At 42.7% G+C, this 26,709-nt stretch overlaps 1 protein-coding gene across 1 annotated transcript in view; it reads left to right on the forward strand.

Moving 5' to 3' along the window:
- MGAT5B (alpha-1,6-mannosylglycoprotein 6-beta-N-acetylglucosaminyltransferase B) overlaps window positions 1-26,709 on the forward strand; it is a 174,201-nt gene that overhangs the window by 138,732 nt on the left and 8,760 nt on the right. Inside the window, exons 11-14 of the mRNA XM_079965995.1 lie at window positions 980-1,110; window positions 6,425-6,580; window positions 10,157-10,303; window positions 12,053-12,169. Coding sequence (XP_079822121.1) covers window positions 980-1,110; window positions 6,425-6,580; window positions 10,157-10,303; window positions 12,053-12,169 — 551 coding nt within the window. The remainder of the gene's footprint in view (window positions 1-979; window positions 1,111-6,424; window positions 6,581-10,156; window positions 10,304-12,052; window positions 12,170-26,709) is intronic.

The following is a 26,709-nucleotide window of genomic DNA, read 5'->3' on the forward strand; positions in this document are numbered from 1 at the left end:
CTGAAGTGCATGGCCAAAATGTCACCGGAGAAAACAAGAGATAAAAAGCACATGAACACCTTAAGAGCTATCCATAATAATCAGTAACCTGTAATTTTGGAAGGTTTTTTATCATTCTAAAAATGAAAGCCCAATAGAAGAAGCAAACACAGAGGGACCCCCAACATTGAGAAATTACAGTTTGTTTGAAAATTGCTTGGATATTTGAAGCTGAATCTTACAAGTGGAGGCTGTATTAGACTTGACTTTGCAAGTAGCAAACCAATAACATTTGTTGAATGCATACTCTAAGGCAATTCAGCTCTAAAGTAATTCAATTTCTTCAACATTTGGGTTTTTAAAAATAATAATAATAATAAAGCTGTTATAGCTCCAGAGAACTAAGATAAGATTATACTCAGATTTTATGTTTTTAAAAAAGGTTGTGCCAAAGTGAAAATTCTCAATGTTTTAAAGAGTTTCAATTTTTATCTTTAAAAAAAGCATTTTCCAGGGTTGATGCATTTCATTTTTGTTAATTGCCATCCCTGCCTCATGTAGCCCACTCTACTAGATGTCGGTGTTGTTTAATGAGAAGAAAAATATAAAGTATTTCTGGGTTATTCCATTATTAAATCAAAGATGTTATGTAATGGAGGGTGTAAAATATCTCAATGGACTCATTTCTAAAATTAATGTAACTGACTTGTAAACTAACGAAGCAGATCTCCTGTGAATTATCAGAAAACGCGCGCTGCAATCGTGGTAGCATATGTGGGAGGACATGTGGCACTTTTTATATTATAAAACCATGTGGTGGTAGAAAGTCGAGTATGAGTGCAAAATTCAATGCAGCCCTAGCAAAGAGCCTGTGAGGCTTCTTTCCACAGCCTGTGAGACATCCCATTGGGAATGGGGTGTTTGTGTTACTGAGAACAGAGAGGAAATCTCTGGAGAAACCTAATGCAAGTCAAATGCATGGATGTTTGTTTCTTCGCAGCTCATACGCCTGACAATTCCTTCATGGGTTTTGTGTCTGAGGAGCTCAATGAAACAGAGAAGCAATTCATTAAATCCAACAAGGCTAACAACATGGCAGTGGTATATGGGAAAGAAGCCAGCATTTGGAAGGTGGGTAGCGAATAAAATAGTGGAACTTTTTAACGGTGTCAAAAGCATTTAATCACTCAACCATGGTCCAAAGTGTGCTAAATGCTCTGTGGCTGCAATCTTATGCAAACTTATTTGGGAATACATCCAACTGAACTCTGTGGGACTTCTTTCAAGTAATTAGGTGTGGAGTGCATCTCTTACAACATTTAACAAATGGATGAGGAACCTGTGCCTCTCCCAATGGTTTTTTTGACTCCATCTCCCATCAGCTCTAGCCAGTGTGGCCAATGGTCAGAAAGGACTCTATTGTAATGACTGTAGTTTGTTTTAATAGATTTTAGCAGCAGCAGCAGCAGCAGCAGCAACATGATGGTGGTGCTGGTGCGAGTTGTAGTCCAATAACAGTGGATGCCACAGGTTCCTCATCCCAGACACAGCAGAGGACCATATGAAGAGTTATAGGTTTCATCCAAATAATTCTTTAACTTTCAGGACCAGTTTAGGGCTTTGATAGGTATATCCCGATATTTGCCTGGTTGCAAATGCAAAGGATGAGGGGCTTCTCTTTCACATAGAACTACACACACATCAACACACACACATCCTTTGTTTAAATGCCAAGTCCCACAGTGAGAGGACTAAGTGAGTGTTGTCACTCTATGTACTCTATCTACGGACCACTCTATATAAACATAAGCATTTGAAAGCTTTTATGAGCTACTTAGCCTGTCCTCTTCATTCATCTCTGCTGCATTATTCCTTGCAGCAGCAAATAGTAATGATGGGCCCAAGAAAGCGTGGGGAAGGAACCATTGTGTTCATGTCATGCTATTTAAAAAGTGCTTTTAAGAACTTTAAAATGCTTATCATATATGGTTCTTCAACTCCCCTGTTGCCGAAGCTTCCCCAGTAATCATGATGCTACTCTGAAGTTCTGGGGATTGGATGAATTCGTGGAGGAGGAGGGGACAGGCATGAGCTACTGTCTGTGACAGTTAAATGAATACCAGTGGCAGGATAGTTTGGGGTAGTTGAAAACAACCATACAGGAGGCTGAATTGCCTTTATGGCCTGCTTACACTGAGAGCCAGTGTGGTGTAGTGGTTAAGAGCGGTTGACTCGTAATCTGGGGAACCGGGTTCGCGTCTCCACTCCTCCACATGCAACTGCTGGGTGACCTTGGGCCAGTCACACTTCTCTGAAGTCTCTCAGCCCCACTCACCTCACAGAGTGTTTGTTGTGGGGGAGGAAGGGAAAGGAGAATGTTAGCCGCTTTGAGACTCCTTCGGGTAGTGATAAAGCAGGATATCAAATCCAAACTCCTCCTCCTCCTCCCCCTCCTCCTCCTCCTCCTCCTCTTCTTCTATTTGGAAGCACTGGGTTGTGCTCTGTTCAGAAATGATGCTTGGCTAAATGAGACCTTGGTACAACCCAACAGAGCTTTCCTGAAGCTCTGTTGGTTCCTGGTTGCTTCAGAGCACTTCTGAGATCTTTTTAGTATGTTGCCATTGATACAGAGGAACTAACTCTCATTCCTTCTTCCTTCTCTCTGTGTGCCCACCATGGGATTTCCAGCTGCAGGTAAACAGAAAATCATTTTTAACTATGTGCTTTTTATGTGTATTATTTAGATTTGAATACCCATTTGCGCTGACAAAATGGAATTTTATTTGAAGACTACATTGCAATGTGTACATGTACAAAAACACATACACTAGTGTAAAGTATGCATATCAATGCATATAATCATGAAAATAATGTGGAACATGCAGTATATTAGGGTATATCACCTTGGAGGGGAAATGCATCTATTGGAGAAAACTGCATATAAAAATGTGCATGTCAGGAGAAGTTACGCTAAATTACTGGTGAATATTCTGAAGCGCTTAAAAAAAATCTGATATAAAAATGGGGGGAACTGAATTTAAGGTTGGAAAAATGAGAAACTGATAAAAATAAAAATTGACAAATTCACCCATCTTTGCCCCCCCCCCCCCCACACACATATGGAGCCCACGCCCCCAAGTTCCAGTGTGTGCCTTCAAAGTAGAACACTTGAAACACAACAACTCTCATTTTTGAATCAAACCCAGGTGGTGAATGGCTTGGCTTCTTTCTTTTGCTGTTTTGTTTTCTTTGCATGTTGTTTCCTCTGCACGCTTCTGTTTTCCAGGGGGAAAGCACGTCAATTACCCCCTGAGTGTAGAAGCAAATCCTGCCTAGAGAATGCTTCCTCTTGCCCCCCCCCCCCCCCCGCACAGCTTTACTTGATGCAAACATTGTGCATCTCAAGTTATGGAAATCTCTTGTGCATCAACATGTGATTGTTCATCACACAGATTTCTATTCAGCAAACTGAAATATGTGCCATCAGGAGTGCAGTGGAGGGTTTTTAAATTATCGCTTCCGCTAAGCAAGAACTCTATGCAGAAACCATAGGTTTTGTCTGAAGATGATTACAACAATACTCACCCAAACCATATTTGCTGGAACTTGTGACACACTGTAGATCTATACAACTTCCTTATTCACTTTAGCATGCAAATGATTTGAAAGAAAGAATTAATGTACTATAAACACAAAAGCAATATCAAGTGGATGTTCTCCAATGTAGCATCTGCTTGTGCAACATGGCTCCTCTTTTCTCTCCTCCCCTTCATACCCCCAAAATCAGCTCCAGACAACTGATGTGGGGCATTCAGGAAGGTGGTGGAGGGAGTAGAGAAATGTGACGTCCCATTGCACAATGTGCTTTCCATTGCAAAAGCAGGCAGACATCATATCCATCTATCCACACTATGCATATCTCCCATTATTTTAACAAATGCTGTCTGTAATATTCATATCCATTCTAAGAAACTCACACACTCCATTTTATTCCTCTAAGTATAAACCCTGTTTTGTATTGCAAATGATTGCTTCAATGCGCTTATCTATCTGCCTTTAAAAAGTATAGCTTTATATATACTGGGCTCAGTAATCATTTGCAATACGAACCACTTGCTGACAGCTCAAAGGTCACTTGCAGACTTACGTCCTTTGGCCACAGTTCCTCTACATAACCTTGTCTCATACATCCCACAGACTCTTACATGAGAGACCGTACAGAAATAAGACGATTCCAAGCCCTCATGGAGGGCACTGGATGCTTCCAATTGGCACACTCAAAATGAATTTGCCCCTTTTGTTGATTTGCACAATTTTTGTTTTGCTTGTGAGCTGGTGCACAATTTTTATTCTTTATTGTTTCCATCAGTTTCTGAAAACACCCTTGGACATGACTGTGCATTCCTTCCAGTCTCTGGTGTATTGTACATGAGCCCAAGTCATGATGTGACATGCCAGAGGCCTCCCACTATACAGGGCAAGACTTGGCACAGCCCAGATCTGTATGACAAGGCAAAGCAACTCTGTGCTTACATGAGGGGGTCCCATGTGAAGGTCCATTTTAAAGCCTGGCATTCCCATAATGGAATCTAAAACAGAAGCATCAGCAGAATTCAGACTTGGATACTGGGCTTTATGAAAAATGTTCCCTACCCACATGAGCCAACTCAGTTTTGTTCCATCAAACATCTGACTGATCAACACAGCAGTTGGTGTGTGATGTTTGGCATGTGCAGAAAGTGCTGCACACTTCTTAGTGGTTTTACGCTTCAGCCACAATACCAAATGTGGTGGAAGAATTGAAACAGATCTTTAAGTGTATCAGCATCCCCCAGTGGCAGCAAAAGTTGCATCACTTCTCTAAGTGCTTGAGGCAGGTGTCTGCTGCAGACAGCACAGGGAGGATAAGCGAGAGCAAGGCTTGGCCATTAAAGTTCCCAGCCTTCTTTGTCTACTAAACCAGAGACCATACAGTAATTTCTGTGGCTGGGAAGAGCTTCCTCTTTAGGCTGGACTTCAATGAAGCCCAGGTCTCAATTGCTGTTTGTACATCTGCTCTCATCCCCAAGTTTAATTTGGTTGGTTTGTGTCTTCTAATGTTGAAAAGTGTGGAGAAATTGGGGGAAGAAGGGAGAACATTAAGCAGTCTGTTCTGCAAAGGACAATGCTGACCACAGCTGAATTCGAAGGGGAAGTTACTTCTCTTGTGCAGAATTTATGCTGGCAGGGAAAAGAGATCCATGCTTGGAAACATTGTGTGACATGTATTGATCTGCTAGCCTACTCATTTGATAGAGTGATAATGAAGTCCTTACCAGCTACGTGCAATTCTTAAAAGGCAACATCAAATGAGCTTCAGAGTTAATCAACCTAATGCGGGGCTCATTCCCAAAAGGAAACATGCCGGGAAGCTGCAAGATAACACCTAAAATATATGTGGAGAACCTTGGCCCAGTTTCATGCATGTGGGGGAGTCTGGAGGGAGAGAAGGAGCTCTCTACAAACCATCAGTTCAGCTCTTAGGCAACATCTCTTTTTCCCAGGAAAAAGAAGTTTCCCCACCTCTGATAGGACAACTAGTACCTGCTTCTAAAAATAGCATGCCAACCACATAATTTGATCAGACAATAATCTTATTCCAAAGAGCAGGACCTCCCTTTAAGAACAGGATACCTTTTGAATGCTCTAAGGCAGTGGTTCTCAACCTGTGTGTCCCCAGATGTTGTTGGACTACAACTCCCATCATCCCTGAGCTCTGGCCTTGCTAGCTAGGGGTGATGGGAGTTGTAGTTCAACAGCATCTGGGGACCCACAGGTTGAGAAAGGCTGCTCTAAGGGCATGGTAACATAATGTACTGGCATCACATTTTTTTTCTAACTGCTCAATGCACTTCATTTTAGATTGCTACTTACAACATAGGAGCCAACTCCTAGGGGCCGAGGTCCCTTCACCCCCCCAATAAAATATTTGAGGGGCCGTCCCTCCCCCATTTTGATGGGCATTGCCATTCAAATGATGTGCATGTGCCGCGTCTTGTGATCAGTTATGTGGAGCAGGGCTTACCTGCCCCCTCCATATTTTATTCAAGTTGGAACCCCTGACTTACAATAACCTGTTTAGGTAGGCCAGTATTATCTCCATATTATAGAGGTGGTGGCTGAGACTGAGAGATGGAGCAGCTTGCCTAAGGCACACCCAGTATACTCATGCTTGGAGTGTGAATTTAAATCAGGCACATATCAGATACCCTAATCATTATACTAGCTGATCTCCCATTGTCTCTGTCGGGGTACATTTTTATTTGCTTGCTTAATTGGGGAAAGGTTACCATCTGGATGAGCCATGACAAAATGTATGCAGCTGGACGGAATTTTATATGTCCTCACGAATTCTGAACTTTGTGACTGGCAATCACGGATGAATTTCTTTCCTTTCTTTTCTCAGGGCAAAGAGAAGTTTCTAGCCATCCTGAACAAGTACATGGAGATCCACGGCACTGTTTATTACGAAACACAGCGCCCGCCTGAAGTCCCAGCTTTTGTGAAGAATCATGGTCTCTTGCCACAACATGAGTTCCAGCAACTCCTTAGAAAAGCCAAGGTATTTGCCACAGGCAGAAAGAAAGAGGGTTGCGACCAAATGAAACTCTGGCAATAAGAAATTCTCCAGTTGTGGGATTGTTTTTTAAGAGTTATGTGCCAATGTGCTACAAGGCAAAGGTCTTGGAGCATGCAATGGAAATATTGTGGCAATAAAGATGTGGGAATCCACATGGGACAAAACCCTTAGGCAGTGCTCCAGGGCTGGTAATGGTGGTTGGCTGTTTCTTTCTCTATCTATCTATCTATCTATCTATCTATCTATCATCTATCTACCTCCCAGAGTGGCTGGGGAAACTCAGCCAGATGGGCGGGGTATAAATAATAAATTATTATAAATTATTATTATTACTATCTATCTATCATCTATCTATCATCTATCTATAACTATCATCTATCTATCTATCTATCATCTATCTATCTATCTATCTATCTATCATCTATCTATCTATCTATCTATCTATCTATCATCATCTATCATCTATCATCTATCTATCTATCTATCATCTATCTATCTATCTATCTATCATCTATCTATCTATCTATCATCTATCTATCATCTTAGAAGGAACCATGGAGGGGGGGAGGGAAGTTGATGTTTAATGTTTTGCTTTGTATATGTGATTATGGAAAAACTCTCTCTCTCTCTCTCTCTCTCTATATATATATATATATATATATATATATGACAAAATAAAAGGGGGAAATTAGAATAAGCAGCAGTAAGGAGTGGTTTCTGGCATTTTAATTTTTTTTATTGGAGTTTTATTTACAACATAACACAAACCCCCCACCCCCCAATACACAAATCCACCCTCATTAAAAGTGAACAAAACATACAGTGAGCATAACATACAACAATACAAACAACCAAATAAAAGACTTCTTTTATCCTGTATCTGGCCTCCTTATTTTCTTCTTATAAACGGTTTCCTTTATGAATAATTATTAAGATTTTTCTAATTATAACTTAAATATTCACAAAGTCTCCTGCAGACATTAATCGAAACAAGTCCAGGTATGTATTTTAGGGCACTGTTTTGTGAAGTATTCTCTGCATTTTCCCCATGCTTTTTGAAACTCTTGTCTAGTGTGATCTCTAATTGCCTCTGTTAATCTAGCCAGTTCAATATACTCTTAACAGTTTATCTTGCCATTCCTTTTTTGTTGGCACAGTTTCTTTTCCCCCAGTTTTTAGCAATTAGGATCCTTGCCGCTCCTGTGGCATAGAGGAATATTTTCTGATCTTCTCTTGCTATACACTTTACATCCTGTGCCTCTTGGCATAAGGTACCCTGCAAAAAATGATAATATTGTTGCAAGTGGCCAAATCACGGAAATGAAATTCCGCTGTGAAACCATTTCTCAGTTCAGATCTTATGGGATGTTTCTGTCATAAAAGAATGATAATGTCTGTTTTAAAGTTGGATTTACTTATTCCCTTTATTTTTTAACCAATTACATAAAAATTGAAATTTAGTTAAAGATGGATTTAGAGGTCTCTCATAACCAGAGGCCCTAAACTGTAGGTTCCTTAGCACTGGTAGGAGTACAGGCTTACAACACAAAACTAGTCAAGTCTACTCAGACGTAAAGCCTATTGAATTCAATTGGCCTTACTCCCAGTTACTAGGGAGTAGCATTGCAGCCTTAGTCACATGGCTTCTCCAGGGTCCTTGCTCTCTTATCTCAGTGGGCCATAGGACATGTTCAAACTAGAGCTCTTTGCCTGGAGTTGGTGGGGAAACTTTCTTTCTTTCTCTTTTTGCCAGTTCATTCCACAGTGTGTTGCTGAATAATTTCTCCCCTCTCCTGATCTGATCACTCCGTAAGCCTGCTAATGGTTCACCTCCACAGCTGGTAATGCAAGGCTGATGAAGCCACTGCTTGTATGAAAATGGCATAATAGAATTAGAAGGGCAAAGTAGCGCAGAGCGGAAATGGTTTGGGAAAAGTTTAATCTCATTACGGGAAGAGATAGCTGAAGATCTTACAGATGGATCTTCTTCATAATTATAGAGTCAGGAGTTCCTGCAATCCTTTAGCTATCTCGCTAGTGCTTCTAAAGAATTCACTGAAGCATATAATTGCAACAAAGAATTTATTAGGTTCGTCCTCCATTTTCTGTCCATGAACATTTAAAAGTCTCAGGTGTCTACACATAATTTTCTGTGACTTGATCATGTCTTTAGCGACTTCAGAATGGTTTTTACTTTCAGTGTAGGAATAGAGCTTGAATCCCACCTCCAAATCCTTTGACAAACCTCCACCCATTTCCCTCCTCACACCCCGCAGTGATCTAAATTGGGCACAATCCAGTCAAAGTTCACCACTCACTTGAAAGACCTTGACTAAAGCTCTCTTCTGTGTACCCCAACCCAGGGGCAGAGGAAGGGGGTGCAGTGGGGTGGTTCACTCCGGGTGTCACCACTGAGGGGGGTGACAAAATGCCGGGCCTGCAGTGCGCCTGAGCACATGTCTCTCCTGGGAGTGACATGGTGCCTTGGGCGCCCGCAGGCTCCGCAGTGCCCCAAATGGTCTGGTCGCCAACTTCCCTCCAGTTGTAGGGCGGCTGAGTGGGAGGAGGCAGACAAATTCCTCAGAGGCCCTGCGGAGCATCCTGCCCCAGCTCTCCCTGCCCCATGGGCAGCTGACCCTGCCCCTGGGTGCAGGGCATGTGTGCCACCCAGGTGCCCGATTGGCTTGCTCCACTGCATGTGGATGACACCCCATGTGGATACAGAGATTTATTGTATTTATTTTACCAGTGGAGCAACTGGGGCACTGCCTGTCTACTCTCAACCAGCCCCTCAGCTGTCCACTTTCTAATTTACAACAGCCAGTCGAGTGGCTAGCCCTGCCTGTCAGTTTCCTCCTCCTTAGTCTCAGAGTTGATTCTTTGTAGACCTCAGCAGGGAGGAGGATGGGAACAAGGCAAGAATGAGTTGGCTCTGCCTGCCATTGGCTCTGGTGCCACCTACTGCTAGTCCTCCTGCCTTCCACCCTACCAGTCCCAGTTGGCATCAGCCACTTTAATGTATTTTACAAAATGACAGGAACATGCTAAAGGATAAGAGACAAGCCCAATCCCAAATTCACCAATTTCAACTCCTATGACTGTCTAAATTAAAAATAATAAAAAAAAGGTTTTTAGCTCCACCCCTAGTTTCCTGGGCTAATTCAAATATTTTCATACAAAGGCAACAATATTTCTGAATAAAGAATATTGTTAAGTAGAAGAATGAAACTGCAACATGCTCAAAGACTATCGTTTGATATCTGCCATGTTCATTAAAATTATATGCAAATTGTTAATTAGTGACTACTGAAACATGCAAATGAGTAGAAGCTGTCTGGGCCACGTGTCCATTCAACTGTTGTCCTCTTAAAGGACACAGGTTGTTGGTACTGGACTAATTGCGGGACTTTCAACCAACAGGTTAAAATGCCAAGCAAAGGACTGGTAGACCATTAACTCCCATGGCAAAGAACTGAAGGGTTAAACAAATAACTGAAATAGCTTTAAAATAACGTGGTTGCCAAAGATGCCTGAAATATCTGAATTTTCTCTTTGCAGCTCTTCATTGGGTTTGGTTTCCCCTATGAGGGCCCCGCCCCCTTGGAAGCAATAGCCAATGGGTGTGTTTTCCTGCAGGCTCGTTTCAACCCACCCCACAGTTCACTCAATCATGAATTCTTCAGAGGGAAGCCTACATCGAGAGAGGTAAGTCTGTTCTGAAATTATGCAGCGAAGATCTTAGACCTGAGCCTAATTGATCTGGGTATGTCTAAAGCAGGGATGGGCAGCCTATGGCCCTCCAGATGTTGCTAGACAGGTCAGGGGTGATGGGAGTTGTAGTCCAGCAGCAGTGTCTGGAAAGCCACAAGTTCACCATCTCTGATATACTTGCAGCTTCATCACTGCTCTAATAGTGGGGTAGGAGAGCTGGAAAAAGTTCACATCTGGCAAGCAATATGCCCCTTGGGTTTCAGATAGTACATGGGTTGATGAGTCTAAAAGGTCCGGGACACAAATTTTCACAGCCCTCTTGCTGCTACAGTGGCTGATTTACCAGAAGTATAGTATTTAGCATTAACTCTGGAAGTGTATACTCAATTCTGAATAAACTAAACCCCCCAGAGCAAAATATACATCAGAAGGCTTAGTGTGGTCAGAACTGAGTATACACTTCCATACATACATTATTTCTGGCAAATGAGCCACCATAGCTGCCAAAGGGCTGTGAAAATGTGTGTTCCAGGCTTCTTAGACTTGTCTACCCATGTATTTTCTGAAACCAAAGGGTCACATTGCTTGCCAGATGTGAAATATATTGGCATTGTTTTCAGCTCTCGTAAAGGTAAAGGGACCCCTGACCATTAGGTCCAGTCGTGGCAGACTCTGGGGTTGCAGTGCTCATCTCGCTTTATTGGCCGAGGGAGCTGGCGTACAGCTTCCGGGTCATGTGGCCAGCATGACTAAGCCACTTCTGGCAAACCAGAGCACTGCATGGAAACGCCGTTTACCTTCCCGCCGGAGCGGTACCTATTTATCTACTTGCACTTTGACATGCTTTCGAACTGCTAGGTTGGCAGGAGCAAGGACCGAGCAACGGGAGCTCACCCCGTCGCGGGGATTCGAACCGCCGACCTTTTGATCGACAAGTCCTAGGCTCTGTGGTTTAACCACAGCGCCACCCGCATCCCCCACTGTACCCCACTGTAAATGTACCAGCCTTTCAGAGAACCAGTGTGTTCTAGGGAGTAGGATTATGACCTTTGATTTGGGACAGGAGTACATTGGGTGGGATTCAACCTAGTGCTAAGTCCCTCATTCCATCAGTGTGAAGATTTCACCATGGTCAACAAAACATTATCTCCACCTCTTCCCCCCCCCTTCCCCAGTTCATGCCCCCTAAATCTGTTCTAAGATTTTCTCCAACCCTCTGGGGTAGATTTGTGTAGGGCATGTGCCTCGGGGGGAAAGAGGGGAGGAGGCCCCTGTTGCTCAAGAAATCCTTGCACTGATGGGATGTAGTAGTTCATAATGTCTGTTGTTCTCTTCCAGCCTCAGTTCCCTCATTTGTAAAAATATTAGAGGAAGGGACCTGTACAGGTGAGCTGTTGTGAGGATGAAGGAGAGCTGCTTCAAATGTCACTTTGCCATGATAAAATTATAATAAGAAAAAGTGCATACCTTGTAATATGTATATAGGTGCAGGAGGGAAGGGTGAGGCAGTTAGCCACATCATGTACAGGGATCTGAGAAGATGCTTCTACCTGAATTAGTACATGTCTGAAAATGAACATTTCTTCCATGGCTTAAAGAAGTTTGTAGTATATATAAGCTCCACTCAGTTTCCTTTATTTCCTTATTGCCATTTCTGATCCTCGCGCTTTGCTTTGTTTTCTGAAATGCTTGCAGCCACAGTGCCCCCTGCAGGAAGTATTATGTTTCCTCTCTGTATTTTAGGTACCCTCTCAGCATCCCTATGCAGAGGATTTTATAGGGAAACCCCATGTGTGGACAGTGGACTACAATAATTCAGAGGAATTTGAAGCTGCTATCAAAGTCATTATGAGGACCAAGGTAACTGCCAGCCAAGCCTCCTGAAACATTATTAGTCATAGAAATTGAGCCTTTTATTTCAATATTTTGCCTTAAAAATACCCAAGTGGGTGGATTCAACAAGGACAATGTCAGGTTGAGAATGTGAGAATTTGCAGTCCATCTCAGGAAAATAAAGAAAAACATGACCTATTTCAGGTGTATTCTATCCCTGCCCCTACAAACTGTAGGACAGAAAGTCAGGCCATCTGGATTAGAAGGTGTTAATAAGTGAGTGAGCTATGTTTTGCTTTTACTTTCTTAACTTCTCCTTAAAGTTTCATTTTTAAAAATGTCACTTTCAACAAACACAGTTAAAAATAAAAGCTTGGCATTTAGAATCTCAAGACATGGGAGTGTGTCCCTTATGTGACTCCCAAAACACTCTTGAGTGTTTCATGACTGTTTCCAACTTTATTTTAAGATGTACATAGAGGTGGGGGAGAAATTTGATTCAGTTCACATTTAAAGGCAAGTTTACTTGATCTGCACTTTCTGAAGCAATGTGAGCCACAAAGACCTGTCCTTTGAAATTTTCACTTCTCTGAATTTTGCAATGCAGTTTCTCAGCCTATCCATATACAAAAACCCATATACTGTGGGAAAGTGTGCACAAAATTTGCACATATTCATGAAAATAACATGCAAGTATGCATTATATTAGGGGGAATTGCACTGCAGAAAAGGTGTCTGTTAGGCAAAATTGCATACAAATATGTATATGTTCAGATAAATTTGCAAAAGAAAAGAAAAGAGGGCTTTTCGTGAAGACTTTAAAAAAAAGAAAACACATATGGGAGAACTGAAGACTGGAAAAAAATGAGAAGTGAAGACGAAACAGAACTGACAGATCCACCCATCCCTTCATGTACATAAACATAACATAGGACAGGCACACACATTCAACTATTTCATAGCAATGACCAACATATGGCAAACTCAATGCTGGCATTTCTGCTCCTGGTTTTACTGAGTATACATCTTTGCAGTTAAAAGCAAAACTAAACTTACATTTGAAAGAAATGCTTCTAAAGTGACTTTTGCAAGCATTCAAAGACCAAATGAGACATTGCAGTTAATATCTGGCTGCTGCAAAAAAACGGTTGCCACACATTTTGTTCTCATTCTTCCCTGTGGAATATTGAGGGAGAATTTATACCTTGTGACTTGAGTGACATCAGAATGTTCAACAAGTTCTTAAGGATAGCTCAGTCGGGAGAACATGAGCCTCTTAAGAGACTCTTCATCTCAAGATCGTGGGTTTGAGTCCCACATTGCACAAAAATTTCTTGCGCTGCAGGAACTTGGACTAGATGTCCCTCATGGTTCCTTCAAACTCTGCAATTCTATGAATATAATTCTACAAAATAAACAGATGACCAGGCCTGCTGTCCGCACTGAGGTCTGCTCACGAGGGTGAAACACACATGTCATGAGTGACCCAAGGTTGCCTTTGGTAGTTAATACAGAAGAGGAAGGGGAAACCAGATGTATTTCCTGCACTTTTTTGAAAACTGTCACACCTTTGCCACTGTTAACATCTAGTTTAGCCCTAAGATATGAGTTTTAAGATTGCATGTACAGAAAGAAGTAACATCAGCCCCAGGCCTCAGCATTTATACCTTTGTTTTCAGATAAATCTTTTCCAGCTTCTGGGCAATTTCTCAAAGATTGCTCTGCAGAGCCTCTCCTGTATCAGGAGATATTAACACAACTTGCCTGCTGTTCATTCCTACCATGCAAGTGCTATAAAAGCTCAGGATAATTTATCTTCTTTGATTTAATTATTCATTATTAGTATATTAGCAGTATTTGTATTAAGCCAGCCAACAATAAGAGGAAGAGCCTCAAGTGCTACCTCTTAAATATGAGCATTGTAGAGACACACACACACACACACACACTTTTTTGAGAGAAAAAAATGACTGGGAAGTAAGGAAAAGGACCTTCTGAAAAATGCAGCACCTGCTGTGTGATGCGGTTTCTCAAAGACTTTTAAAATGTATCTGTCATGAATATTTACTTCTCCCACAGCAGAAGCCTTTCAAGTTGTCCAGATCATTAAAGTCAGTTCTCCTGGAGGGAGAAAATGTGCTGATCTCCATTTTGCTCACAATTTGCTTTGGGTGGGGGAGATGGGTGTCTCTGTTGTTTGAAAAGACAATGCGCTGCAAAATGGTGCCTCTCTTAATACCCAAGTCTGACTCAGAAGGTTGGCAGGAATCAGGGAACTCAAATCAACTGAGTGATGATTAAAAGGGATTTTTTTTTAGGAACCAGTGATTGCTGCTTCACACGTTACGTAGTAGCAACTCCAAGCTTGTCTCCAAGTGAACACAGGCCAGGAAGCTATCACCAGTCCCAGCTCCCCAATCAGTATACCTGGATCACCCAATCCATAGAGGGAGCCATATTGGTCTGTAGCAAAAGAAAACACAAAGAGTCTGGTGGCTTCTTAAAGACTACAATGGTACCTTGGTTTGCAACCATAATCCGTTCTGGAGGTCTGTTTGTAAACCAAAACAGGTTTGTAACCCAAGGCGTGCTTTCGCCAATGGGGCCTCCAAAAATGTTTTGTTCTTAATCCCCCAAAAAATGGGTTGTAATCCAAAAAAAGGTTGCAAACCGGGACACGACACACACTTCCGGGTTTGACGTGTTTGTAATCCAAAACGTATGCAAACCAATACGTATGCAAACCAAGGTACCACTGCACTAGATTTATTTTTTTCATTACAGTTTCATAGACTGTAAAGGAAACAGCCACAATATATATTCCTTCCTTAAGGTGACACAAGACTCTTTTGTTTCTGTATGACATGAAGGTTTGCTACCTTGTTTAGACTGCTGGGCGTGAGAGATGGGGCCTTTTTAGTGGTGGCTCTGCCCTTGTGGAGTTCTGTTCCAGTTGAGATTCAAATCACCCTACCATCCCAGGTGGAAGTTAAAGACCTATCTGTTCTGAAATTTTTCTTCCTACCCTTGCAAGTATACTATACTTCTGCTGCTGTGTTTGGTGCCTCTAGTTTCATCAGATGTTGTGGTTTTATATTTTATGTTAGTATGAAGTAAGCAGCTTTGTGAAGTCTTGGCCCTGAAACAAATAAATTAATATCCTTCCCCTCCACCACCATTAAGTTCAATTAATCAAATTTAGACCGCTCAAACTAGCAACCAGGTAATAGGAAGCAATAACAACTCTCCAGCATCTGAGTAGCTAGTCTGATGTGGGGGGGGGGTCTGATTTCCATATCTCCAAAATTTAGAGAAATACCCTGAGAAACATAACTATTCTCTGAGCATGTAAACAAGAGAAAATAGGGTAAATGGGAGGTTTCTTAATGTATTTGACTGAAGAGGCAACAGCAGATAGCATGATTAAAAGCAGGTGGGGCATGTCTCCTCACAAACAGGCTCCATTGTCAGCCTTCTGCTATAGAAGCTGTGTATCTACTCTAAAACCACTTTGCTCCAACTGTGGGCCTATATTTGGGTCAAGTTCAAAATTGGTCCATAATGATGTAGGGCAAGATTTCCCTGTTGTTGGAGAACTGTATGAGATGAAAGCCTCCAAAGGGGGTCAAGTTGGGTCAGGCCTCACATTTCAAAAGAACGCAGTCAGGAAGCTAAAATAAGACCTTCAGAGCCTTCTTTTCTTTAACAAGTGTTAAACAGATTGAACTGCTTTCAATGAAGAGCAGAAGAGTGGCAATGAGACCTCTCCCCACCCATGCAGTAGACACACTTCAAACGGAGGACCAAGTTAGGTGCTCATCTTCCAACTATGAATTCTGGTCTCTTATTGACTTGCTTTGAAAACCCAGAGCAATGTCGCTATATGAATCCTTAGGTTTTGTCATTCGTATAAATGACAGGAGCTGTTTGTTCAACTCCTCGGTCTCAGACAGAAAGGTGGGGCTGCATCAGCAAGAAATTAGTGTTGGGGGGGATTGGTTTTGTTCACATTTCAGTCTGCACTTCTCAAACCAATATGCAAACTGACACATGATTATCCTTCAAAATTCACACTCCCCTGAATTTTGTAGTACAGTTCTCCGAACAAATGATGTTTACAAAAATGCTTCTGCTAGGGGAAAGGGTGCAGAATAATACTGGCTGTTGTGGCAATGCTGGGCCAGGTAGCAGGAGTCCTCTTTGGCTGATGAAGTGGAGGCCTCTGATAAGGAAGTCAAAGGGCTTGCTCCAGAAGTGTTGCTACCTGACAAACCTGCAGTACCTGTGTCCCACCTAACCGGAGGGTGTAGCACTGCCATCCTCAAACTCAGAGGACTCCACGGGGGACTCAATGAAATCAGAGACTCCCCCACTCTGGGACAGTAAGAGACCAATGAAGAGAGCCGGACTCCTTTCAGCAAAGCAGCACTTTCCAGTATGGGCGAGACTCACCATCAGGAGGCAGTAGTGTTACTATCATACAGGGCTGAGGTTGTTCCCTGCTGAAGCAACAGAGGAGCTTTTCTGTATGTAGAGCACAGGTTGAGCCCCTGGCTTCCAGCTGAACCATTCTCCATCTATTCTTGCAAATTTGCACTAAAATACTGATTAATTTTCAAGAGAACTTTTTTTTTTAGAAAAAGCAAAAATGTGGAAATGTGAAGAACTGAAGACTGGAAAATGAGAAACCAGAGGAAACAAAAATTAACATATTTGCCCAATCAGCAGACAGGTGGGTGGGCAAGGTCAACCCACAAACAGCAGGGATACCAAGAAGGATGTGATGCAGCTGCCCTCAAGGGCGGAACCAGAAGTGGTAGTGATCACACATGGGGTAGAAGCAAACAGAGTCAGGGGCTCCAGGTTCTAGCTTAACAGCTCCTGATCCCACTGACAACAATGGAGTTTGGATCCACCCTTCATTTTAGTTTAAGATGTAAGAAAACTTGGATACCACAATGCAACTGAAATGTGCTGTGAAACTCTGAGAGAAAATGGTTGGCTGGCGTACCCTCTCAACCCTGTCCTACCCTCAGTTCCCATTCCGGAACGCATCTTCCTCATCTTCCCTCAACACATTAGAGCTGCTTTCAGAAATATGTTCTGTAAACCACCCGGAAAGCGGTAGAGAATAGAAAGCGATTTGCAGCCACTTTGCTCCTTTTTATTTTTAAAGGGCTGGGATATTAGAGATGCTGTCAAGGCAATTAGGCCTAAAAACTGACCTACCTTAAAAGCTTGAAAGCCTTATTATAGTCTTTTTGCTGTTGGGTTCCCCTGATATTTTGTCTTTGAAACACTGTTCTGCTGCAGCAGGAAATGTACAAAGAAAAAACAACAACGGCGAGGTTGAGGAGGAGACTGGGTGGCTTAGAATGGACGTTCTCAACAGGCTGTCTATGTCCTGAAGTTTTATTCCCCTGCCTCCAATCTGACTAGAATGGGAATCTTTGAATTTGTGAGTAATACAGAGGTAGTCAACATGGCATCCTCCAGATGTTTCTGAACTACAGCTCCCATTATCTCCAAGCATGGGCCATGCTGGTTAGACCCGATTAGCCAAACAGCATCTGGAAGCCACCACATTGGCTACCCCTACAGTAGATAGTCTAAGTGTGCAGAGCTCCTTCTCTTGTTGAGCTGAATGAAGAGCATTGCTTGTTACTAAAGCTTCTGCAAGCTTCTCTGTGCTGGGTTTATGTCTGCACAGTTTGTGGACCCACCAGCCAAACACAGCTGAGCTAGAAGCTCAAGAGCCCCCCCTCAGAGGTTGTGCTGGCCTAGTTTATGCGCTCATGTTTTTGGTCCAGCTATCCAACATAAGTTATGGTTCCTGGAGATAATTACAGCAAGAGCTTACCTTTTTTTCCCTTGCAACACTCAGCATCTCATAGCATAAGGAGAGGAGACTACAGAGCAGCTGCATGAAGCCAAGAGAGCATGTGAGACAAAAAAGACAAATTGCAGCCCACGGGGAAAGGTGACACTGGGAGCATTGTCCCTGTGATGAATTACAGCTCTTAGCAGAGAGGTTAAAGGCGACAGGCAGAGACGGGGTGGCTTTCCTTTGAGGTCACTTCCTTGAACTTCAGCTTCTACATTTTCAAAGAAAAAACCACGGTTCTTACACAAGCAATTTAATACAGCCAATATTCTGGTGTAGTGAAGGGAGAAGCCTTCATTATATTAAAGTCAAATGTACAGGAATATAATGGAAAATTATATATTTCAGGCTATGCTTGGGAGAGTAGCATATTAAGCATTGCTGTGAAAATAGCTGGTTAAAATATCCCCAGGCTGCTGCTACACACTGTTAGGCAATTGCATTATTTTCTATTTATTTGGCTGATAACATTTAGGTTGGGCTTTCTCCCCGCTACCTTCCTCCCACAATTTTGTTTGAGAAGGATTCATTATTCTTCTCGGAGCTGTGATTCCTGTTGGAGACCCAGATTCCTGTGGAGAAATCATATATTTGAATCTATTCCTGGGTTGTGAGTATGTTTGCTTGCTACCCATTATTTGAATGGAGGCGCCCTCTTTTAAGAGACTGTATTTATCATGGTACATTGGTACTGCTGCAATAAAGCCAACTTCCAGAGCACCTCTACAAAAATGTGGCTCAGCTGACATGCCTAGAGACTGAGAGGAAGCTCACATCTAGGTGAGATGACCTGTTACTATGTTAGCCACCCTGAGTGGCTGGAGCAACACAGTCAGATGGTATTACTACTACTACTACTACTACTACTACTGGCCATTGTTACTACCAACCTTACAATATGTTTGTGAAACATGGACAACTTATAAACGCCATCTCCAACTCCTCAAAAGATTCCATCAATGGTGTCTCTGAAAAATTTTACACATCACATGGGAAGACAGACGAACTAATATCAGTGTACTGGCAGAAGCAAAGATCACGAGTGTTGAAGCAACATCAACTTTGTTGGACCAGTCACGTTGTGCGGATGCCTGGTGATCCTCTTCCAAAACAACTACTCTATTCTGAACTTTAAAATGGAAAGCTTAATGCTGGTGGTCAACAAAAGAGGTTTAAAGACAGTCTCAAGGCAAACTTAGTAGTATAAACACCGTCAACTGGGAAACACTGGCCTGTGAGCGCTCCAGTTGGAGAACAGCCTTTACCAAAGGTATCATGGGCTTTGAAGACAGGACTCAGGACGCAAGGGAGAAATGTGCTAAGAGGAAGGCACGCTTGGCAAATCCACACCATGATCAACTCCCGCCCGGAAACCAAAGTTCCCACTGTGGAAGGATGTGTGAATCCAGAATTGGCCTCCACCCTCACTTACGGACTCATTGTTAAAACCCTGTTTATGGAAGACAATCTTACTCGGCTATGAGTGATCACCAAAGAAGAAAGATTGTTCTCCATACAGCAACTGAGTCTTTATACCTGTTTCCCAACCAAGAAGGAAATATTAGATTTATTCAAGGGAATGTTCCTTGTTACAGAATATCAATGGTATGCTGGCTGTTTGGCCGAAATAATAAATTTTCATTCATTCAGAGTATCAATGGGACTCCCCCTTTAATGACACCTTGGTATTACTGAGTTCCTCACACCTGAACTCTCCAAGTGGTGCAGTTATGAACATCACATTAGCACAGACATCTGTCTGAAGCTGCTATTTGCATTTCAAGGGAAGCTTCCATTGCTGCCAATGGAATTGTGGCAGGGAGAGAAAAAGTTAACCATTCTCTTCCTAAGGCTGCTCCAGTTATCCCTTGGCTGCTATTTACATAACCAAAAACAACAACAATAGCACTCATGCAATTAATGCCAGGTCCAGTTTGGGCCTTGGTGAGGAAGGGTTTCTCACAGAGACTGCTGCTCCAGAATAGCATGTGATATCTGGGCCTATTTTAAAAGAAAGGTACACATCTGCTTCTTTGAGTTATTTCTTCCTCTCAGTGCTGCTAATAGCCTCACAATGTCCAAAGGGGCCTACTGAACAAACATTGTGTTTATGCCATGGATGTCAAAGAGAATACATACTGTGAAGTGTCTTCTGACATGACTTTCTCTCCCCCACCCACCCATTTCCCATTTTACCCACCTTATGCCTATTCAGCTAGATAAACCTGAACATAATTAAGAAAACCTTGTTACTTCTTTGCTTCTTATGCAGGCTGTCAGGGCTACACATGCTGGTGGTTTTTGATGGCTCCTGTTGTGAGGATGGCATCTGTTTCCTTCCTGGCACCAGAGTGCAAAGGGAGTCTTTGATGGATGAGAGAAACGTGGTTTCCCAGCCCCTCTGGAATCTCCCCCTCCTCCACTGTGGCTCTCATTCAAATCACTCTCCCTGCCTTCCCTTGGGCACAACCACTTTCCTCATTATCTTGTCTTTTCTGCATTCTTCCTCCTGCCCTTGTCCCTGTAATCGAAGCACTCATCTTCGCTACACTATTTCTGATGACCCATCTGTTCACCACGGTGCCAAGAGCACCTCTCGCATTATCTCTTTCTTTTCTTCCTTCTGTTTATACATTCAGATTGTGCAGTCAAGGCCACAGCAAAGTGCCAATTCCTCCAAAATAATTGTTTAATTAAAATCCGACACTTCCTACCTCCTGTTGGTCACTGCGGTGTTTTGAGACCTTTCCAGAACACCATCTATCATAAGAGCGGCGGTCTCCCTCTGCGGGAGAAAGAGGATACAAACACGCTCCGTTTGAGGCCAGATTCCATTTTACATTGTACCCAGGTAGACCTACTGAACTTAGCACAAAATGCCAAAATGTAATTTAGTAGAACATTAGCTCTGATGGTGCCAGGTTCTGGCCTTGGAACTGAGGGGAAGCCAAAACCTAATTGAGAGGTGAAGCATTGTACCAGAGCCAAGTCTGCTTACTTATTCTTTGAGGGCTGTGCAATTTAGCTGCGGGATGACTCTGCTGGTATTAGACTCTCTAGAGTAAATTAAATAAAAATTATTCTTTGCGGCCACTAAGTGTGGCATTGTGCCATTGTGTGTTTCATGTGATGATTGCATTTGTCTTATGATGCCTTGGTTGTTTTAAGCCTTAGTTGCCTTTATGCAATCCTAAGGAGTACTTTTTATCTCCTTCAAGCAGTGCCCATCTGATGGGTAGGAAAGAGTTTACTCATGATCAGATGCCATGGTGATAATGATCGAAGGAACCACTCCTCCAGAGTGAAACAAGCTCACTCCAAGGAAAAGCGTGATGATGAAGTGGTACTTAGTCAGCTTCAGGCCAAGAGCATGACATATGCTGACACTCAACTTGCTCAAGACCAGTTATTTTGATGGATTTTGATCAAAAGGTTTTTTATATGTGTTCTTAAGTTCAGAGAATTAGGCCACCACAATCTGTCTTAATACAGTGATTTGTTCTGCTCCTTCTTGGGGAGCCAGACAAGCTAAAGTCTCACCACAAACCTGGTATTCTGCAAGTAATGGCTTCACAGTTTTTAGGCCCTTCTGCCTTCATTTGGAGCTTTTGTTCCTTTGTAGGTTGAGGCATCAATCCTATGCACGATAACCTGGGAGTAAGGCTTATTTATTTAATCATTCCCTTTATTTCCCACCTTGACTACCTGGAGCCCAGGATGGGGTAGTATGTGACTCTCTCCTTTCTCCATATAGCTTTCAATGAGGTAGGTTAAACCAGGTGCACTGCATCCCATTTTGTTGCTTGAGGTAAAACAGGAAGTGCCGCCCTGCCACCAGCTGTGCCACCTGCCACACTGCCTCCACCATCCATTTCCATCAAGATCTCACCTAAACCTCATGAGATCCCATGCACTCCATGAGGTCTTTCAAGATTTCAGTGAGATCTCACCAGAAATCATTGCCGATGCCAGCAGCAGAGGAAATGAGCGAGTGGGGGCTCCGTGGGTGTTTCCCCACCTCGGGGGCTTCACCCTGCCTCATGGGTGCTCCAGGCCTGGGTTAAGCTGAGACTTGGTCTTTACAGCGGAGTAGAGAGATGAACTCTGATCTCCCAGATCCTAGTCCAACACTCTAACCACCACACCACACCACACAGGCTCTCATTATATACTACACTCTGGCTCTGAGTAGATGTACGTAGGACTGCACTGTAAGGATTGTTCCATAGGTACCAGCTGTTTTCTAGTACTTGTTTTTTTATTAATCATCTTCCCAATTTTACATTTGATGGATGCTTAAAAACAAATCTGTTAATCTGTGCATATGTGCACTAGACTCTTCACATACGCACGCAGCCTTTGTAGAGAGTAAATATTGCTGAATGTGCTTGAGTTGCAACTGTTCTGTAATAAGCCCAATGAGATCCATTCTGAAACAGCTAGAAATGAGGAGTTAACAAATAAAACTGCAAACACACACTGCTTAAAAAGCCAGTGCAAGTCAGTCTCTCGTGCAGTAAATAAATTTAGTGACTTGCTAGTTGCGATGGTGCTATTGTGAGCATTTCGAAATGGTGTTTGTGGGCATTCTGTAGACCTTCTCTTTGCCTTCTCCTCCATCTCCGTTGCCTGTGTCAGAGCCACAGTTACTTTATTTATGTACTACCTTCTCATATCTTCAAAGCATTTTGCACCATGTGGTGTCCATTGAGAAGGCACCTACCATCCATGCCTTTTGTAGTCTATTACTGTTGAGTCCATCCATCATGGCCATCCATCAGTGGTGCTCTTGCAGCCTTCCTTGTGCCATTTGTTTGAAAAGAACCCAGCAGAGCAGAAGGCCATTGCTGACATATGCATGAAACTGCCCATATGAAACCAGGTGCAGTTTGAGGTGTTGATTCTAGCATTTGAAGCGCTAAACAACTTGAGACCGTGTTCCCTAAGGGACCACCTCATCCCATTTTCTCCTGCCCATCAACTGTGCTGCTTGGATGGGGCACAGCTGAGAGTATAACATGCCCCAGAGGTGCACTTAGCTTGTACCAGAAGCTGGGCTTTTAGTGTTGCAGCTCCAGCGCTCTGGAATTAGCAGCTGAAATTCAGTAGGTGCCTAGCATCTTGATATTTAGGTGCTGAATGTATTTAGTTACTGAATGTATTTTTTACTAAGAAAGCTTTTCCTTGTGTGGTCCTATCGAATGTTAACTATATAGTTGTAGAAATGGTTGTATTGTTTTTAGAGTCTGTGTCTTTTTTTCATTTCACCTCATTTCATCTTAGCTTCTGGTTGTGAAGCATTTTTTAAATCTGCCAAATAAATAAATAAGCTGGTGAAATGCAACATTGACACCACCAGTACCACAAAAGCAGATTTCTCTTTTTTCTTTTTCTTGCTTTTAGAATTAAAGTAGGACAATTCTGTCTTATAGAAATCTATTTTATGTGTGAACAATGAAGTACAATGCTAGGAGAGTCGAGTAGGCAATCTGTGCTACGACAAGCTAGACACTTCTATTTAAGGAACTCACAGAAGCGCCCATCACTTTCCTGTCTGAAGGTTCCCGAATCAAACCAGGACAAGTTCAATAATTCATAGGCAGTATCAACTCCTGTCATTATGTCGAAACTGATTACCGTTTGCACCTGTAATTAGATATAATGGGTACAATCTCCAGCCTTGCTGAACTCTCATCTGAGATATTTATGGCAGAAGGTTGCTTAGCAGTGTCTCCTCCAGCCTTTGGAGTTATTCATACAACAGAAGAGAAGAAGTAACTCCATTTAGCACATATGTGACTGGAACAGTAGACAGAAGATGGGTCATAAACTGAGAGAGAGCCCTTGGCTTGTGACTCATTTGCTGCTCATTGCCTGCTGAGATGCTACTAGGACAGTGACATTATCATAGCATCCTAGAGCTTTAGGATTAGCATGGTTCTGAACATCGACTAGCTAGAGCACAGGGATCCAATGTGATGCCTTCCAGAAACTGCTGGACTACAACACCCATAATCCCTACCATTAGCCATGCTAGCTGAGGCTGATGGGAACTGTAGTCTGGAAACACCTGGATGGCATCATGTTTTCTGCCCCTGATCTAGATGTTGTGTATCCCTTGTGGACAAGTCCCACTGTAGTGGTGGAGTTCTAGTCAGTCTTCTGTGGCTCCATCACCATGTGAGAAGTGTTCTGAACATAAGGATTCTTCCTTTTGGAATAGTTTCATGACAAATGGTGAAGCAGTATAACAGGGGGAAAAATATACAGGATATTAACAACAGAGAAAAAAAGTATCCAATGTCAACCTCGTTTTGGCTGTTTTGTTAAGTTTTTTCCCCATTTGTTTCCATTTTTCAAAGGCAGCTGCAATTTGTGAAGCTTACATTAACAGAGAATACTTTATATGGCTGGATGATTTGAATCTGAAAAGTTTGTTAGACATGAACTTCAGTGAGATAATTCTTCCATCAGCTTTAGCTACCTGAACAATCTTCACATTATTGTGCTGGACCACAAAGTTTGGGAGGTGTCCAGATGCCAGCTAGATGAATGCTGAAAGATACTTTTGAGATATGGCTCTCCTCCCATTGGCAGTCTGCTGCCAAAAAGCAAAGGCATGCGGAACAAAGTAAGAATAGAGGTGTTCCATAATCCATTCCTAAAATGTACTATCCATTTGAATGATAAAGGCAAAGGAGATCACATAGTGTGTATAAATAGCAGCCAGAACATGAGAAATCACAGCAATTCGGAGCTGCTACACCTTATCTCTGCGTGCATCCAAATGTGTCTCTTTTGTCTACAGCCTCGTACACTCTACCAGAATTGATCTCAAAATACCAAGATTGTAGAAACTTGTCTTTGTTGCAGACAAGAATCTGAGCACAGATTGTCTCAGTTACTTTACTTGATTAATGCTTGGTTTTTGTGCATAGATGCAACCTATTCATACTGAGCTTTCAGCTGAAATTTGGAATCCTATTAAAGGAGTCACTGAGTGTCCAACCATAATTTAAGGCCCCCAAGTTATTGAATCCCTCCTACCTCCCATCTTACTACTGCTTCAGCTTCCATAATTATGGTAATGCTGGAAAACACACATAGTTTTGAATTTAGGGATGGTGTTGTTGTTCTTTAGTCATCTGGTCGTGTCAGACTCTTCGTGACCCCATGGACCGGAGCACTCCAGGCACTCCTGTCTTCCACTGCCTCCAAAAGGAGAAATAATGTGATGGTCACTTGAGTATGATTGCAGGAGGTTCTGTACAGATGAAAAGTTTGTTTATACCTTTATTAACATCATTTATGCACATTGGGCCCCCACAAGGGAGCTGTGATTGATCTGAGATGAGGCAGCTTTGATTCCCGGGGCTAACAGTGGAGTCTCATGATGCACAATACTTTTCCTTACTGGGGTTCATTATAGTTAGACCTGTTTAAAAAAAGGGACATACAGTGGTACCTCGGGTTAAGAACTTAATTCATTCTGGAGGTCCGTTCTTAACCTGAAACTGTTCTTAACCTGAGGTACCACTTTAGCTAATGGGGCCTCCCGCTGCGCCGCACGATTTCTGTTCTCATCCTGAAGCAAAGTTCTTAACCCGAGGTACTATTTCTGGGTTAGCGGAGTCTGTAACCTGAAGTGTCTGTAACCTGAAGCATCTGTAACCCAAGGTACCACTATACAACCACCCTTTTGGTGAGTAATGGGAAAACAACTAAGCTGGTCCCGGTCTCTATGAAATTCAGAACCTTCATTGTGGAAGGCAGACAGCAAGCTGGGCACTCCCAAATAGGAATTTGGCTATAGTGGGCTTCTATGCAGATTTGTACAGGATGTTTTGTGTTCTCAAGTGCCCTAACATTTAGAGTCTCTCCTTCTTCCCTCCACTCCAATGTTCTTTCCATAGGCCTGCTGGATTTAGTAGCTAATCATATCCCTCATTTAAATGCTAATCTCTCTCAGCAGCAGGGACCCATTTTACATACAGCTTGACTTTTCTGGTGCAGTAAAGCTTAAGCTCAAAATGTAAAATATCCAATGAGATTCCTCAGGGCTTTTTCTTCTTCTTTGGGGATAGTGGGGGGTGGGATAGGAAATAAAAGAATGATGATAGATGGAGAGATGAAACATTGCCTGTAAAGCTGGGAAATGGCCATTTACTTCCTTTGTCTTTTTATTATTATCATTGGGGCAAGGGGAATAAGACTTCCGTTCAATCCCAGGCCAGAAGTAACCTTTTGTGCTGCCTGTCAGGGCCAGCCCAAGTCATTTTGCTGCCTGAAACAAAGGACAAATGCCACATACAGAAGCTGGTTGGACTGGTTGTTGAATCTTACTTCAGCAATGCAATGCAATAGGCAGGCAAGTTTACGGGGCACATGCATCTTGGTTCTCCAACAGAGGGGCATGACTAGGGGATGCGGGAGGAAAAACCAGAAGGGCCACTGCTGCTGTACCACAACACTCCACCTCAGCACCTACCATCTGAGGCAATTGCTTCATTCTGCCTCATGGCAGGGCTGGCCACCATGCCTATCTGGGACTTCAGCTAAAAACTGCAGGAAATACTGCTCCAGGGTTGTGCAAGTAAAGGTAGGGGCCTTTACAAGCCACACTTCCAACTTCACCCTCACCCCAAATTTAATCTAAATCATTGGCTCCCCATAACCTTCTATA

Source organism: Podarcis cretensis (genome assembly GCF_951804945.1).
Source record: "Podarcis cretensis genome assembly, chromosome: 2".
Classification (NCBI taxonomy): Eukaryota; Metazoa; Chordata; class Lepidosauria; order Squamata; family Lacertidae; genus Podarcis; species Podarcis cretensis.